Source organism: Macaca nemestrina, chromosome 3 (genome assembly GCF_043159975.1).
Source record: "Macaca nemestrina isolate mMacNem1 chromosome 3, mMacNem.hap1, whole genome shotgun sequence".
Classification (NCBI taxonomy): Eukaryota; Metazoa; Chordata; class Mammalia; order Primates; family Cercopithecidae; genus Macaca; species Macaca nemestrina.
The window spans coordinates 160,015,310-160,033,187 of NC_092127.1; the positions used below are offsets into that span (position 1 = coordinate 160,015,310).

The following is a 17,878-nucleotide window of genomic DNA, read 5'->3' on the forward strand; positions in this document are numbered from 1 at the left end:
TGACAGGTGCAGCAAACCACTATGACACATATTTACCTATGTAGCAAACCTGCATGTTCTACATATGTATCCTGGAACTTAAAATTAAATTAAAAAAAAATAAGCAAAAAAAGAAAGAAAGGTCTTCCACTCTCCTTCACCTATCTTAATATAACTCATTTCTCCGAGCCCCCTTTAGGGCAGGACTCAGCCTTCACTGTGGTTATGCAATCATCTGGGAGATCCTGTTAAAATGCAGGTTCTGATTCAGTAGACTGGAGGTGAAGTCAGGACTCTGCATTTCCAACAAGCTCCCAGGTGGTTATGATGCTGCTGGTCCATGGACCTCACTTCGAGGACCAAAGCTTACTGGCTTAGTGGAAAAAAAATGGAAGGGAAATAGTTTTTTGAGATACATGGACATGGGTTTAAATGTCGTCTTGATTAGGTTTTAGCTGTATGACTTAGGGCAAATAACTTCCCTTGTATAAAGGGAATATTACTTATTTTACATAAATGATGTGATGATCTTTTGAGATATTAACAGATACTATTCCAAATAGGGCTTTCTCTTGGCTCCCCTGAACTCATCACTTCATCCTCTATTAAGCTTCTCTGATTATCCAGTCTTATTTCTCTTTACTTGGAATTTTATTGCTTAAATAACATGTGTGCACATGCAACTACATATAAATGAGACCATATGTTCTTTGAGGACATAAGCATGTTTGATATTATTTCTTTATTATTTCTCTTAGCATATAAATCAAGAAAAAGTTTTACTAAATTTTGATTTTTTTTTTCATGCAAAACTCTTGAGCTGTATGATACTTAGTAATACCATCACTCGTCACCGCACCATAATGCAGGGAGGCAGGGCTCCGATCGTGGTTCTGAGCACAGGCTTTGGAGTCAGACACACCCAAGTCCCAGTGTTGGATTCATCACTCATCATCTGTCCTGCCTAATCCAGACTAACATGTCTGGTTCTCAGTTTCTTCACCTGTAAAATAGGAATTCTGCCTAACCTTTAGTGCTATTGTGAGAATTAAGCTAGACAAGTTACATAAGGTACAAGGTGTATATTATAAATTGTGAAAAAAGGCCATGATTCTCCATCCCTCCCTGAATCCATCCCATTTTCTAATGGAACTCTGCAGTTTCTCCCATTAAAAAGTGGGGTCTTTTTCCACCCCTTGAATCTGAACTGGCTTCTTGAGTCGCTTTTGAAATAGACTGGAGTAGAAGTGAGCTGTGTCAGCTTGAACCTAGGCCTCAAGGAGCCTTGTTTCCATTCTCTCTTGCAACCAAGTTGAGCCAATACGTGATGAACCCAGGCTAGCCTGCTAAATCATGAAAGATGTGAGGCTCAGCTGCTCCCCATGTGACATGGCTGATGGTCTGCCAATACTCAGAGGCAGAGCTGCCTTGGTGACCACAGACGCATGAAGGAACCTGGAAAAGACAGTAATTTGCTCACCCAAGCCCACCCAAACTGTTTATCTACAGAAGCACAAGCTCAATAAACAGTGGTTATTTTAAGCCATTATGTTTGGGGTGATTTGTTACACAGCAATAGATAACTGATACTGAATATATAAGTAATTTCTCAATAAACAGTGGCTATGTTTTGGACAATATCATACTTAATATAGAATGAGTTTTTATAGTACCAACATTTGTGCTTGTTAGTCAGAAGTAGGAAGATGACTAAACTAGGAATTGGGACTCTGAGATTCTGGTCCCAGCAGCTTTTCCAATGGGTAGCTGTATGACTTTGGACAAATCATTTAACCTCTTTGAGACTCAGTTTCCTCATCTGTAAATTAAGGTGGTTAGACCAAGTAACTTTTAAGGTTATTTTCCAGCTCTAAGAAGGATCAAGGGTCCCTTTTACCAAAATGCAGTACTTATTCCTTTCTAACAGTTTTGAACACGATTGAACGTTTTTCTTGTAGACTTAGGGTTTAATCACAGACCACCTTCACTGTATTGTCTTTGCTGCCTAGCATTTGGCTGTAACCACATTTCATACTTATCATAAGAGCTGTACATTGAAACCACAAAGTAGATCTCCTTGCTGTGGACCACGAACCCAGGTAGCCAAGCTCATTAGGAATCAGAAACGAAATAATGCCAAATAAGTTCTAGTGGGAATCTTAAGTACATGGCTCTTAAAAAGAATTCGAAGGTGCGCGGGACTTCTTTTATGCATTTCTAGATTACAATACATATTCTGGAGGACTAAGGTTGTTGACAATCAGACCAAATAAAAGCGATACTATTTTATAGCTATACAGAATCAAATCTTTGTATTTGTTACATATTAGGAACCAAGATATATATGATACTCAGTTATCAAATGAGGGAAAAGAATTAACACCAAAATCAAATTTCAAAACTCCTGAGTGTAGACATCTACTCTACAACTAGTGATCAAGTGAATTAATAAATTTAAAATATATCCAAATACACGTTGTATTAACAAGCTATGCACGTGGCACTGAGTCAATAACCAAGGTGACTTTTGTTCACTTAGAGGCCTCTCACATGTTACTAATACTCTTACAAATATAATACAGTCCTCGCTGTGACATATAGCAGGCCATGTTGTGGTCAACTGAAAACAATAAAAAAGAAAGGCTGTTCTACTGTCCATTTCCGCTAAAGTTAAACAATCAAATGTCAGGGTGTTTTTACTCCCAGAAGGAGTGAAGCTAAATCAGAGAATGTGTATATAATATGAGGGCAACAGTTTACTTTAGCTTTGCCTTCAGATGTAGATATTTAAGTCTGCAGAAAGAAACACTAGGTTGTTGAAAATGTGAAATATAATTGGCTATTTATCAGAAACTATTTTTCTGTGATTAAAAACCACGAGGAGCTCTAGAGGAACTAGAATCCACATGAAGAACATTGCAATGAAACGTGGCTTACATTTACCTACCTGGAGAAAATGTATTTTGAAATGACATGTAAATTGACGTCAGAGATTCAAGTTACCTAACAGGTTCTTACAGTTAAAACTGTAAATACCAGTGCTTCTTTAACTATCTTTTGAATCAATTCACTTCTCTCTCTCCTCTAATGTAAATTTTTGCTGCAGCTGCCTTTGGTCTTGTTTGTTATCTTTACTGTTTCATTCTCATTGCAGCCTGCATGAACTCTTTAAAATAAAGATATGCTCTGCTTAAGATCCTTCAATGGTTTCTCCCAAGATATTAGGATCTCTGAAGACAAGGACTGTGTCCCCAAAACTCATCGACTATCTGGTGTCTCTGGGTCTACACACATGATGTCTCCAAGGCCAGGTCAGGGTTTCATTAAAGTTTGGAGAACCACTTGTACACTGAACAGAACAGAATTCACCACTTGTGATAAAGTTTGAGATACAATATTCCTTTTGTCATTTGTTAATATTCACTGCAGCTCAGGAACATCTTTTCTACAATGCCTGACAACACCGAGTCAGAGTTTTAATTTTCTGCTTCAGGACACATATTCATTGGCTTGGTGTTTTACATATGTTTTAGGAAAGGATTACTTGACAATCTACAGTCCTGAAGATTTTAACTAACCTCTGTGGGACTATGACATTCTCGGGTGAAAAGGGTACAAGTAGATGAATGATTTCATTCTCAGTTTATTCTCTTAAATAGCAGTCAGAGTAACAAAGGCTACAACTAGAGACACAGGATGGCTCAGTGGTTAAGAGCAGGCACTCGAGAAAGGCTACAAATGAGTGACTCATCTGACCTGCACATAGGTGAAGACTCCAAGTCTGCTTCCCCTAGGATGACCCCTTTAACTTTTCCCAACTCTTTTCTACACACCTACAAAGTCTCTCTGTAAGCATGTAATCTAATGACGAAAAAGACCAACCAGAAAGAAAATCTGTCTAATGACCAAGAAAGAAAAGCAGGACATAGGTACTAGTTACTATTTAACCAAGACTCTAAAAGATCCCAAGATTCAGGGTTATCAGAAAAATTGTGTAACTAGGGGAATGTGAAACACAGTCCAGGGAGAGGAAACCCAGCTACTGGGAGGCTGGTATTCAATTATTTGGAAACTGGCGTCCATTCCAAGAAGCACAGTGAATGGGCTTCTGGGCACCAAGAGCGGGCTGTTCTAGGAGGAAAGGGGCCGGCCCTACCTGGGCTCTGCCCTTGGGCTGCAACTGGATTCTGGCCGGAGCTTAGCCAGGTTGTATTTCCAGGCTCAGAGAGGGTCTGGGTGGGAAGTCAAGGGAATCATTCCATGTTTAGGATAATGGAACATGTTGAGTTGGTATGCAAGTTTTTGTCTTCAATCCCAGATATCCAAAAAGCTCTTTGAAACACAGCAAAGATTGGCCCTATTTCTCTTTAGGTATCATTAGATATCTAAATCTCTGGAGCCATTCAGGACCAGGATCATAGGTGCTGAATAAATGCACGGAGCAGGATCAGATAGACACAGAGTGGGCCAAGAAGAGAAGTCAGCCACACCTTCCCTTCCTGTCTCAGCATCTGTTCCATTTCTGCTCAGTGACCCAGGCAGCTTGCTGTTTGCTGACTCGTCACACTTTAGGGAAATACAAATAATTCCAGAACTTAACTTTACCTTTGAGCTTCAAACTGTTTCAATTATGTACCTTGTTTCAATTATCTGCCTCCTGACAGTGTTTCACAGCTGGGACCAGTAAGGTGGTATGATCCTTAACATCTGTCTTATCCTTTCTAAAATAGTATTAACTGAAGGATTAAATGGGGAAGGGGGAGGGGTAGGCAGCAAATACAGACTCTATTATGTTTAAAAGCAGTAACCCTTTCCATTTCTTTCTCATTCAACTCTCAAATGCTTCTCGTCTTTTCTCCAGATATTATTCCTCATAAGAGCTTGCTTGATTGCAACCACCAAGGACATCCACAAACCAGGGCAAGAAGGACCCTCAGTAATTCTTTCCCATAAATAGTGGCAGGAAGAAAATAAACGCCCTATTCTTCAACGATTTGTACCATATTTGGAGCACAGATTTCCTCTAAATTCACAGAGCAAATATCTATCACGGGGCAGGTATCTATGCCGCCATGGAAAGTAACTTAAAATGTACTAAGTCATCAGAGGGAGTTTTAATTTTGTTTTTAAGGGCAATTGCCATGCTGGGGTAAAAAGCATTGATTCTTGCCTTTTATCACTGGAAAAATTCTTGGCCAGTACTTTGTGAAAATCTCGCCTCATCAGGGCTGCCAAGGTCAATGCAACCTAAGCAACCAACCTGGGAGATGCTTGCCTAATTATTAAATATTTAGCAAACAGTTTGTGACTATTTAACTGTTTGTACCTGGCACCCTCTTTTCACTACGTGAGGCCTCCTGGCACCATGACCTCTTCCCCGACCCCTGCCCAGCGTCCAGGCCGCCAGCACCCCTGGGGGGCAAATACCGGGGACCCAAGGACATTTCAAAGAAACAGCAGAGGTCACATTCCATTTCCTTTTTATTAAAAAACATACTGAAAATGGGGGAGGAGGGCACAGATCTAAGGGAAAATCTCTGGCAGTGTTTTCAAGTTCGCATGCACCATTGAAAGTTCATTAATTAGGGATTTAAAAGCAAAAATGTTTCACACAACCAATTAGTCGCCAACCTTTACAAACACCTTGGTCTTTAGCTTTGGGAATCTGGAAAAGTCCGCCTTCCCTCACCCCAGTTTTGCCCCTTTTAGAGCCCCTTTGTTGAATTACGTGACTTTTCCCGAAGTCATCAAACTTCGAATTGCGTCTCTAATTTTTTTTTTTTCCAGTGCAAAAGCAAATCAAGAAATTAAAATTAAAAGTAGGCGCCTCGGAGTGAAGTGGGGGAAAGCGCGCCCCAAAGCCAAGTTCTGCAGGACTCAAGCCCTCCTCGCGCGCTCGGGGCGGGGGATTGTCCCTACCTGGGACCGGACGGCGGTGGCGGTGGCGGCGGCGGCGGCGGCGGCGGGGTCGCGGCGCCCATGGCTTCGCCGGCCTCGGGCGGCCGCGCCGGGAAACGCTAGCGGCTCCGCGCTGCCCGGAGCCCGCCGAGCTCGCAGCGGCCGCCCCGGCGCTGTCATTGGGCCCGCGCGTCACGTGGCCCGAGCCTCTCCGACACGCGTAACCCTTTACCTGCACGCCCCAAGGATGCGGCGGGGCTAGGGCTCGAACCCCTGGAGTCCGACGTCCGACATCCCCGGGGCCGGGGCTGCAGTCCCGGGCACACTGAAGCAGAAAATCCACGCGCTTGTTGTTCTCCGAGCACAAACGACCGTGCCAACGGCCTGCCATCCCTGGAAACTCCGTGATGCCTACTCCAGTGTTGCGCTGGAGAAGGGAGTTTCCTATGACCAAGGGACTGGAGTACTGGGATAAACAAATGCACCCCCTGGCAAATAGATGTGTACTCCCAAACCCCGCGAACTTGCGTTTTCGGTTTCCTCCTTATTCCTGGCATTCGCCGCCTAGACCTGCTGTGAGCTCCATGGCCAGCCCTATATGAGCAACATGGACCTAGAAACAGCGGGGGCGCCACCACCACGATAAAAACCCTCGCCTGCACGCTAAAGGCCACAGTGGGAGTTCAATGAACTCCTGGTTCCTCGTCCCCTCCTCACGCACTCCCCCACCATCCCTTTCTTTTCCTGAGGTCTCATGACCTTGGCCACAACACTGCATCCAATCCACTGAGCTCCACATTCGTGGCTGTTAACAATCCGTATACCTAAGGTGGGTGTAGAACTGACTCTGCTTAAGGACTGGACATTCTTTTCACCTGTGCCCCAAAGCAAATGCCGGGCTTGCCAAAAAAAATGTGTTAAGCAACTGCGCCACCTAGCTTACCCTCTTTTCTCTTCTTTTCAACTCATCCTGCAAGAGAATAAAACAGGATATTGCAGAGGCATCTGGACAGAGTATTATCTAAGGATGGACGTGGTGTCCTTGGGGTTTCAATGTATCTACTTTAATGATTCCAGCCCCATTCACATGATGTTGGCCAGGCTTTTGAAAATTTGAAGACTCAATTTTTTGAATCCTTCTAATTTTGCAGTGCTGGGATTGTGCATGCTGTAAAGTGGTAGATTTTTGCAGGAAGTTATATGTGGTTTACATCCTCTATAACAGTGAACGGCACTCACGTCCAACTTATAGTCGACACTTAATTGTCTGCAGGATATTGATACATTTATCAGGTAGATTATCTGTCCAAAAAGGCTTTGGTATTTGTATTGGGTTTCATTTTATTTATTTATTTATTTATTTATTTATTTATTTATTATTATTTGAGACAGGGTCTGGCTGTTGTGCAGGCTGGAGTGCGGCGCGATCTCGGCTTACTGCAACCTCCTTTTCCAGGGATCAAGGGATCCTCACACCTCAGCCTCTGGAGTGCCTGGGATTACAGGCGCATGCTACCATGCTCGGCTAATTTTTGTGTAATTATTATTATTATTATTTTTGTGTGTGTGGAGACTAGGGTGGGGGTGGGCTCTCCTTAACTTGCCCAGGCTGGTCTTGAACTGCTGAGCTCAAGCAATCCGCCCGCCTTGGCCTCCCAAAGTGCTGGGATTGCAAACTAAGCCACCGCGCCCAGCCTGTCTTGGGTTTTAAAGTGCGGTTCCTAGACTAATAGCATCAGCATAATCTGAGAGAATGTAGTAAAAATGCAGAGTCCTGGGCCCCACGCCAGATGTATTGATTCAGAAATAGCTGGGGACAGAGGGTGAAGAAATCTGTGTTTTAGCAAGTGGTACCTACTCTAGTTTGCAAACTGTTGCTCTGAATATGCACAAGTAGTTCCCCTCATCTATTAAACAGTAAGGGCTGGCACTCTATAAAACTAGAGGTGCTGCTTTTATTTGTATTTCCTAAATTACCAGTATTCTGTAATTTGTCACGTTGATACACTGAAACTGAACCCTCCATGTGTCCACACAATGTGTAATCTGTACTTTTTGCAGATCTCTTGGAATGCCAGATTGTCTGAGGGGCCCCTTGTAAAATATATGGAAGAAAAACCTATGGTTTCTTAATGCACACCAGGGTGAAAACACCATGATTCACTTCATTTTTTAGGTGTGCCCATGTTTTCATTGACATGTAAATTGTTCCCAGCCAATGAGTCATGAAAGATAGGAAAGCTAGTTTATTTGAGTGGATTTATCAACATGGTTCCAAATTTGTGAAAGAGTTCTAAAAAAGAAACAACATTTAAAAAATTATGGTATCAGTTTATGTTATAACCCAAAAAACTCCCCACACCATATTAGGCATTGTAGTATGGGCTCCTGAGGAAGAAAGAACTGAGTGGAGATTTCTCCATGGGATAGATAGCATATTTCTAATGGGCTAGATGGTGTCTTACTTTTAAACTCTCTAGGTCCAAGTTTATTTTATGATTTTCCCCCACTTTCATCCCCTGTGCACTTTACATTCGTAATTCTATCTACTCAATTTCAATTGGAACTGAAATTATTTGAGTTTTCCCTCTCCTTCATCAAACACCTCTATCCATTAAGCCCTGAAATAAATCTTGAATTGCCCCTACTCTAAACAGGTTCTAAGATCAGGTTCTAACACTTTCTAACTGAGATCATTGCCATGGTCTTTACTGGTCTCCCAGCTTCTGGTCTCTTCCATCTCAAAGCCATCTGACAAAGTAACTGCCCCTCCCCCCACTTTTTTTCCCAGCTCCCTGTTGAAACCAGCACAATTTTCCAACAAGCCAAATGCCCATAGCACTGAAGCTTGAGCCATTTAAACCTGCTGCCCATTAACCAATTCCTCTTCCTTAATTCTCCCTAATTCCTATTTTCCTATAGGAGGTTACAGTGAGATGCTAGACACCTGCTGCCTATTGATCAGCTCCTCTTCCTTACCCTACCTGTTTTCTCCCCCCATATAAACCCCAACTTTAGCCAGGGGAGATTCAGATTTGAGTCTTGTCTCCTGTCTCTCTGGCTAATATCACCCATAATAAAGCCTTCTTCCCTGATAATACTCATTGCCTTAGTGATTGGCTTTCTGTATAGCGAGCAACTGGACCTAGGCTGGGTCCCTGGCTTTCAGTAACACTATTGACTACTGAATAAAGTCTAAAATCCTGACAGCATTTGAAGTCACCTGAAATATGCTTCAACTCCCATTTTTGCTCATGCAGCTTCCTTTACCTGAAATGTCTCTCTGACATTGACAAATAAGTCCTAATTATTCTTCTAGCCTCAGCTCTATCTCCTCTGGGTGAACCTTTTTGATTCTCAGGTAGTGTTAATTGCTCCTCTGTAGTGTATCCTCAGCACCTGGCTCTCACTCTTACTAGCTTTGAAATCAGTCTCATCTGGTTTAGCTGTGTCTCTTCTAGACCGTAGGGTTCTGGATGGCAGGAGTCATGCGTGACTTTTCAAATAATTCCAGGATGTAGCATAATGCCTCGGGCAGAGCAAGCATACATTGTTGACTGTTGTGTTCTTGACCCTGGGAAAGAAGATATTTAAACAAACTCTATTTATTTGAAGTGCTTTTTTGCAAATATTTATTAACTTCTCTACATTTTCTCTGAGAACTAAAAGGAGAGGGGTTTAACCTTTTCAACCTAAAGGATATTACCCTTTGTAAGTAATGGAATCATTTTCAGTGGTGGTAAATTTTGAACTCGTTAGTCTCAGCCACGTGATGTAGGCAATAAACCAGAATAATTTCTTATTTTCTTAACATCTTAAAGTTTCTCTGAGAACAATTATTTCATGACAACTAGATACAAGATTTCAGATAGTTCCTATGTATTATCACTTAAGCTCACCAATACTGCTCTGTTTGTTTGTAAAAAATATTTTGTGGTGCATGTATGGATTCTCAGATCCAAGAGGCAAGAGATGGAAGAAAGGGCATGTGGGAAGGCTTCCCTTGGTCCTGCTTGTTCACCCAAAGGGAATTTATGAGAGAGATGACTCCTCAGCCATCATCCTTCTTCTCCTTCCTCCCCATCCTTCTATTAATGAATTCATCAACTATTTCTGTATACCCGAAAAACCTGAGAGTTTGCAGCAACCTTCAGTGATCTTCAGAGCTAGCCCAGTCTCCCAGCTGCAAGTTAGAAAACATCTTGTAGGTCATTATTGATCTCTAAGTGCCTACTAAATACTAAATGCTCTATTTTGATGTACCTTGAGAAAGTTAAGGAAAAAGACCCTGACACTGCACTGAAATCTTGTTCAGCTATTCTCCCTGGACCCCTGTTTCTAGGTTTCCTTACCTATAAATTTGGAATACTAACAGTACCTACTTCACAGGGCTGTTGTGAAGATTAAATGGCTTAGTACATGCAAAGCTCCAAGTACAGTGCCTGGTGCAACGTAAGCACTCAGTAAGCATGAACAGTTATAATTACTGGAGGTCTCTAATCACATCTGCCAAAAATGGGGGAGAAAAACAGCACGCCAATCTAAGTAGTTTATCTTTTATTCATACAAATAATACATACACAAGACTGTATATTGTTTGAAGACTGAAATAATTTTCTAGTGTAACAACTCTGTAACAAAATTTAACTAAATGTAACATTTATGAAAATATAAATCTCTGATTGGGTAATTCTTCCCAACGATACAAAGTTTACATAAAAACATTCAGTATGAGCTATCAGTTGCAAACAAGTTAGGAAAAATCATTCAAGTCACTTGTATACTCTATTGGCTTTTACGTAGAACATTCACATACTACATTTAATCCATCTAGGCATTTAATTCTTAGAAATGTGTGGCATGGAGGTTCAACTGATGATGACAGGAATGAGAATGTGTTGCCTAAAGAGCCCAAAAGCGTAGACGCATATAATCAACTCCAGGTGATCTGTGATCTGTATGTGGGTTGCCTTCTCTGGGCTACCACCTCCCTGGCTAGTAGCTAAACCAGAAGTAACATACTGAAAAAAGTCTTTCACTATGGAGCTGGGTATTTTTATCTGAATCACATCTTTGAAAGCTTACATGTTAAACTGCTTTCCAGAGGGAAATACAGTTGACTTGGATTCTCTATGGGTTACATGAATTTATTTTCCCCATTAGCATCAATAATCATGATGTTGCTGAAGTTTTTCTTATACTGCTTCCCAATGTCCCTATGAGGGCTACAGCAGAAACTATCACTACCTTTATTTTGCACTCCACAAAAACAACACACTGATGAGGTTAAAGGCCTGTCTAGGAATACACAATGCATTTATAGCAGAGCTGGACCTACAGCAAATCAGTTCCTAGTTCATTATTCTAGTAAATTGTTACTTCTCCACTTTCTAAGAAAACTAAACTAAACCAAAAGCGTGGATACCTTTTGAAAAGTTATCCAAGGACATGCCATGAGGAGGATATGGAAGAAAGAACAATCATCTTCACCTTTTGAGATGTAATGTTTTCTTTTAAACAGGTGAAGTAGTTTTAAAAAATATTTAATACAATTCCACAGCTTCTGCTTTGAAATGGATAACACTATAAAAGGCTCAGAAGAGTCCTCAATCAGGAAGAGTAACAGAGAAAGAAGCATACAGATGGCGTGTAGAAGTAAGAAAGTGATTACAAACAAGGACAATAAAGAACCTTTGGACACCCTTAAGATTTATGGAATATTTTAGCACAAAGACAGGCATATTCAGTTTGTCCCAGAGTATTTGGTCATCTATCTGCATTTTACACAGGAAAGAGAAGGAATGTAAGGCAAACGTCATCAGTATCTCAGAGATGGCATGTTGAGAAAGCTTGCTTCCTATTCACTGCAGGAATTTAGGGAATATTTATGCTTCCATACAACTGACCAAATAGTACAGACTTCTGTTAGTACAATGATGTAAATGGACAGGTGTTTTGACCAGATTTGTAATGCCCTTCCTGTAATTCTTCTTTACACCAGCACAAATATGCACTTCAAAAAGATGTGAAAAGATTGTTGTTTTGTATTAAATGTGTTCTTTTGCAACCCAGTAAATAGTTTAAAAATCATATATTCTGTTATACAGAAACCCTTGCATGCAATTGTTGCAACTGTATTTTAATAAAGACTGACTCTCCATGTTCAGTAGCCCTAGGATAGTGGTAGTTAGTTCTTGTCCCAGTCCAGTCCACAGTCTCACATTTCAGGTCATATCTCTTGGGAAACTGGGAATACACTTAGGTATTTTTGTTACATTATTTTGCACCTTTAGACCATTAACTGCAGACTAGGTGTACACAGTTGTCAGGACTGTAAAATGTAAAGAGAGATTAAGGCTATGTTTACTTATCACACAATCATTTGAAGTCAAGCATCTCTTTGTCTTCATGATTTCAGCTGATTTTTGTAGAACTAATTCCCATCCAAATGATCTGTATATAACTCTAGCCTCTCTCATCTTAACCAGTGGGATGAATTATGCTGCCTCACCACACAGCTAATTTAAAAACTTTTAGCCGCTGCCTTTCAGATAAAGTAACCATTTAAATACTACTACTACAAATTCTGACATTCCTGGATACACTTTGACAAAAGGACCGCACCCAAGACCAACCTCCTATTTGTCCATTTCATGAACATCTTAATAAAACACTGGAATTCCAGCATTGCTCCTGTCTTTTAAGAAATGAATAGTTTATCATTTGGGGCACATTTTTTTCTTTCTTCTGTATGTGGATCACATATTTCTGCTTAGCTGGAAAACATTTTGTCAGTTATCAGGGGCATAGCTGTGGCCCCTGGTTTCTAGGGCCGAGCACACCCGCTCATAACAAGAGTTGTGTTTCTTGGAGGGTGTTGCTTCATTGGACTCAGTAGAGTCGCTAACTGTGATGGGGCTGTCTCTTGCAAAGACCTCAGTGGACTCTCTCCATAAGCAATCCACAGATATTTTAAAACAATAACTGTTACACTTTGGCCTGGAGGTGTGTGTTGCATTGTTGAAAATTTGTCTGCTATTTGAAGTGGCAATTTTGATTTTCAGTGCAGCATCTACACGGTCTACTACCGTGTATATCCCTATACTCCCATCATCAAAGCCCACAATGATGTTCAGGTGCCTCTGAGAGAGTGCAAGGAAAGTTGGTGTTTTGTAAAGGGAACAAGCACCGATATTTTTGCCATCTGCCAGTCTCATTACAATTAAACTGAATATTGCACCATTTTCATCCTCCTCCTCCCCATTTCGGAAACAAATGTATACCAGGTAGCGACCATCCCGAGACAACCTCTGCCGCCAGATGATCCCAGAGGCGTGAACCACCCGCAATTTACCACTGTGTAAATCTAGCACATTGATGTTTTCATCTCCCCTGGATATAATGCCTAGCTTTCCATTGGGAGAAATTTCAAAATCCTCCAGATTTTTCAAGAAGTTGTTTGGAAGTTGCACGCGCCGACAGATCACTTCATCTGTCAGACTCCAGATGTTCACAGTCTCGGCCGATGTGATAAACACAACGATATCAGGACAGTCAGGGATTAATTTAAAATTCACGATAGTGGTCCCATCTTCACAGCAAAATTTCTTGGTGATACTTCCTGTCCAGAGACTGACTGCCAACACTTTGCTTTTAGTCATTCCCACCACGAAGGTATTTGCAGAGGTAATAAAGGCATTCTGCAAAGTGGTCAGAATGTTGCAGACCCTGTGGCCTGTGGCGAGCCTCCAAACCCTGGAGGCATTTTCTTCGCAGAGCGAGACCACAAATTGGTCATTGTGTGTAATCAGCAGCTGAGATATTCTCTGCCCGTTAATTCGAAAAAGGTTTTCACCACTGCTGGTGTGCCAGACATACTGGCTACTTTTGTCATCTGATGTCACCATTACATCTCCAGTGGATGTTAGCACACAGTGTTCAACTATTCCTTCATGCTTGAACACTGCTTCGATGAAGCCACTGCTGAAGTTCCACTTATGAACACAATCGGATCCATCCAGAGAGTAAATAATTTCCCCTCTAGCAGGCAACAGTAGACTTCGGATGGGTTTTCCAGTCTTATCTATGTTGGACATAGCTGTGATTATATCTATATCCCAGATGGAAAGAACACCACTGGTTGATAAAGATAGTAGCATATTGTGGTGACTGGATTTCACTAACTTAACAATGGAACCTGAGATTTCCCGCAAACTTGCCATACACTGTCCCGTGTCTCGCCTCCAGAAAAACACAGCTGAGGTATTTTCCATGGTGGCGATGATGCAATCTCCATTTTTAGACAGCACGGCAGATATAAAGCGTTCATTGTGCTTGGCTCTGAACTTTTCAGCCACCTTCCACAGACCAGTATCTAAAAGCTCAATGCTGAGGGCTTTACAGATCAGAACTGCACTTTGGTCTTCTGAAAGCTCAATGCTGACCACCTCGCTGTCTTCTCTTCGGCAATCAAAGTCATCAGTCAGCTGGGGGCTGGAAATGTCCTCGGTATTCCAAACAGAAAGACTTCCTTCACTGTCTACCATGACCATTTCCTGAGCCGTGTCCAATATAAGAAGAAACTTCACAAATCCACCTGAAAATTCTGATGACACTGTACATAACTTTTCTCCACTCCCTAAATGAAATATGGTGGTTGTGTTCAGGTATTGGCCACAGAAAGCATACAGACCATCCAGGGAGCACTGGACACACGTCACTTCATACCAGCAGTGGAACTGGTAAAGTGGCCATCCGTACAGCAGATCGATGACAGTGACGTCTTTGCTGGCTTCAAGCCATGCAAGGGCGTGGTTGGCGGACAGTGTAAATCCATTGATGTAGGTGGCGCTGCTTCCATGCTTAGTCCCCTTGATTTCTACTTCAGACAGGAGACAAGAATTGACATTGTCATAAATCAACAAGGTGTTATTTGTTGTAGCCACCACAAGGTACTTTTCATCACTGGTGAGTTTCATGCCCAAGATGACAGACTGGGCTGTGGTAATCTGCCTGAGTAGCTGTCGAGTCTCTACATCCCAGGTGCTGATGGAACCATTTTCTAAAGCTGTGAGGACAGTGCTGGGGTTACAGGTAGGCAGGATCTCTGTGACATGCAGGTGACTGGATGATAAGGGAAGACGCTCTGGGCTGTATGTCACATCCATGGATGAATGCAACGGTACAATGGAGCAATATTTGGGCCCGTCTTTGTCGCACTCTAAAAGAAGATGTCTAAGTTTGGGCAGGGAGCTGACAACAGGCAGCAGTCTTTGCTGAAGCTCTGCTGAAAGGGAGCCGGGAAATGCAATGACCTTGTTTTTGATGCTGCGGAGGGTGCTGGCCAGGAACTTCAGCTCCTTCTCTTGCGAGTAGTTGTAAGCCAGCTCAATGTCTGAAAGCACTTTGTCAAACTGGCCAATTTTGATCATGGTATAAAGCCAGCTGAAGTTCATGATGATGCCATAAAGCAGGTCATCGGTTTTTCCACACCTCGTCAAATGGTACAAAAGCTCAGACATTTTCCGATGATTGACGAAAAAGATGTCAGGTTCCAGGGGATTACACTGGAAAACCCATGGCTGGTCCGGAGCCTGCCTGTCAAAGGAAGCCTGTTCCATGAAATGCTTTTCTTCCTCCAGCAAGCTTCTGCTCTCCAAGTCAAGGCAGCCATTCAAGTAGGGATCCTCGAGGCAGAAGGCTTTCCTCCTGCCCCCTGACCAAACCCCCAGAAAATAATCTGCTAGGATGGTGTGCATTTCACGCAGGTCATTGTCATCCTGCAGATATAGCTTCTGGGCTATGAGATGCAGGTGTCTGTTGGCCCAGACTAGGAGTGTGACATTTTTCACATGCCTTTCTATTAGGTATCCACTGAGACCCTCCTTGAGCCTTGCAATGTACAAAAAAGGTACTCTCAGGGGATTGCTGGGTCTGGTGTTTTCATTGAGCTCGCTCATTACACTGTTGTCTAGGGCTAACACATCCTCCAATTCCATTTCACTCAGACCCATTTTGGCCATGGTGATGTAGCCAAGAGCCCTAGAGACCAGTTTCTGACCACACTTCTTCTCCAAGGACCAGAATAACTGCTCTATACTTTCATGAACGGTGACAGCGAGGGAGGATTCATCGACATCTTTGTGAGATCTCCAGTGTCTCACCTCCCTGAAGGTCAGGTTCACAAACATTGGCAGTGTGCACTTGGAGAATGCATTGTTCACATAAATCTGCTGGCCTGATGTGACCTTCCTTTTGACGCGCAGCAGCTGGTGTTTGAGAACCTGGCTGCACATCTTCCTGTCTCGGGGAATCAGCTCGATGTAGTTGTCTTCTTCATGGATAAGGCACCTTAGTTTCTGCAGGATCCCGTGTTTGTTGGGCAGTGTGGAAAGGACTATCCGGACAAAGCGGGGCAGGTGAGCTGGGAGCCACCAAAGCTTCCTGGCGTCATCATTCTCTGAGAGCTGCTCTAGTGCATCGAATATTATGACTAGAGGTCTCTGCAGTGAAGACTCATTCAAAAGATTTATAAATAAGTCACAGAGGTCATGGATCTTCTTAGGGTAGCTTTGAACCAGACACCGGTAGTTAACTGCCAATTGTTCACAAACACTTAGAAGGAGAGTCCTAAGGTCAGAACTCATGTCTGTCGTTCCTAGAAATCTCACGATGACTACTGGGTCAGATTCTGGTCCTGTGTCCTCATGTAGCCAGCCATAAGCCTGAAACACAAAAGTGGAGTTTAGAATGGTAATATGTATTCACACGGTCATATGTGATAACATTGCCTCTCTCCAGAGCTCAGACTTCTGGTCAACCCTACCGTGCAGAAAACAGCCTAGGACCCAAAATTGGAAAAATCTTTTAAGAAGGCCAAAGAACTGCCACGAAGCTTGTGTACCAAAATCTACAGATGAGACCCTCAGGATTACCCTTACTGAGTGTACTAAAGTAGTGATAATACTATTTTTCACTCATTAGGCAACATTTAGCTTGTATTCCAAAAGATACGAGGTGTTTCATGAATTATAAATATAAATATCTAGTATGGTCAGCTTTGTATCACTGAATGAATATCCATTTCCTGGTGCAGCTCTTGGCACACAGTAGGTCCTTTGTAAGTGTTTAATGAATGGATTAAGTAATGATTTGCATATTATATTAAGTTAAATATATGCATTAATTGAGATCATATAATGTCACATATGGCTAACCAAATTTCCAATTAATTAGAAAGCAATAAAAATATTCAGTACTGAAATTACTCTGAATATAATCTTTTATAATTTAGAGATAATTTTATGGTGTTATAGGATCATAATTTTGATTATTATTTATCTGTTATAAAATCCACATAACGGTGGTTAAAAGAGATTTGTTAAATGTTGTGCTTTGTAACAGATAGTTGATTTTATATACATGCAGCCATCAGTCCTCACATTGTCTCTTTGAAGGGTGGATGAGCTTACAGTGTCATTCAATAGGAGAGGAAACTGAGGCCCAAGCTGGATAAATGACTTCTCAGAGTTAAATTGTCACCAAGAGACAAAACCTGAGTAGAAGTCATACCTGACTTTTCATTCTTTCAGTTCTTAAAAACTCTGTGGCATTAAAGGATAAAATATGTGAGGAACCCACTAAGTTCAGTCTTTCTGTTTTGAAAGGTCAGGATAAGAAGAAATATGCCCCCAAGGCATAAAATACTCCAATGGGTATTTTTAGGAAAATAAAGTCTTTCAGTTATCCTTGGAATTTACAAAGGATATGCCTTAGATAAGGCAGAGTGATTTTACACATTAGGAGGGAAGTTTGTGAACTTTGGTTCCTCAAGAGAGATAGTTCAGGTTAAGGCATGAATAAGATTAGAAAGATTTATGGAGGACAGTTTTATAAGGAGCTATTAAGGAAAATAAACTCTTTGTTGCTGTTGTTGAGCCTCAACCTTTGAAGCTGATTTCAAGGAAGATAATCTTGTCACTCAACAACTATCCTTTGGTGG

At 41.8% G+C, this 17,878-nt stretch overlaps 2 protein-coding genes across 4 annotated transcripts in view; both read right to left on the reverse strand.

Annotated features, from left to right (window-relative positions):
* PGCKA1 (PDCD10 and GCKIII kinases associated 1) overlaps window positions 1-6,541 on the reverse strand; it is a 135,703-nt gene extending 129,162 nt beyond the window's left edge. The window contains exon 1 of one of the 2 annotated variants that reach the window (XM_011751399.3): window positions 6,110-6,541. The gene's annotated coding sequence lies outside the window, so the exon portion shown is untranslated. Of the gene's footprint in view, window positions 1-5,898; window positions 6,027-6,109 lie in introns of those variants that run through there. The other variant, XM_071093752.1, reaches the window with a different exon arrangement.
* Window positions 6,542-10,419: 3,878 nt separating this feature from the next.
* Window positions 10,420-17,878, reverse strand: part of LOC105487759 (NACHT and WD repeat domain containing 2) — a 197,118-nt gene continuing 189,659 nt past the window's right edge. For both annotated transcript variants that reach the window (XM_011751402.3, XM_071093755.1), the window contains one exon: window positions 10,420-16,601. In XM_011751402.3, coding sequence (XP_011749704.1) covers window positions 12,669-16,601 — 3,933 coding nt within the window. In that variant the 3' untranslated portion in view covers window positions 10,420-12,668. The remainder of the gene's footprint in view (window positions 16,602-17,878) is intronic.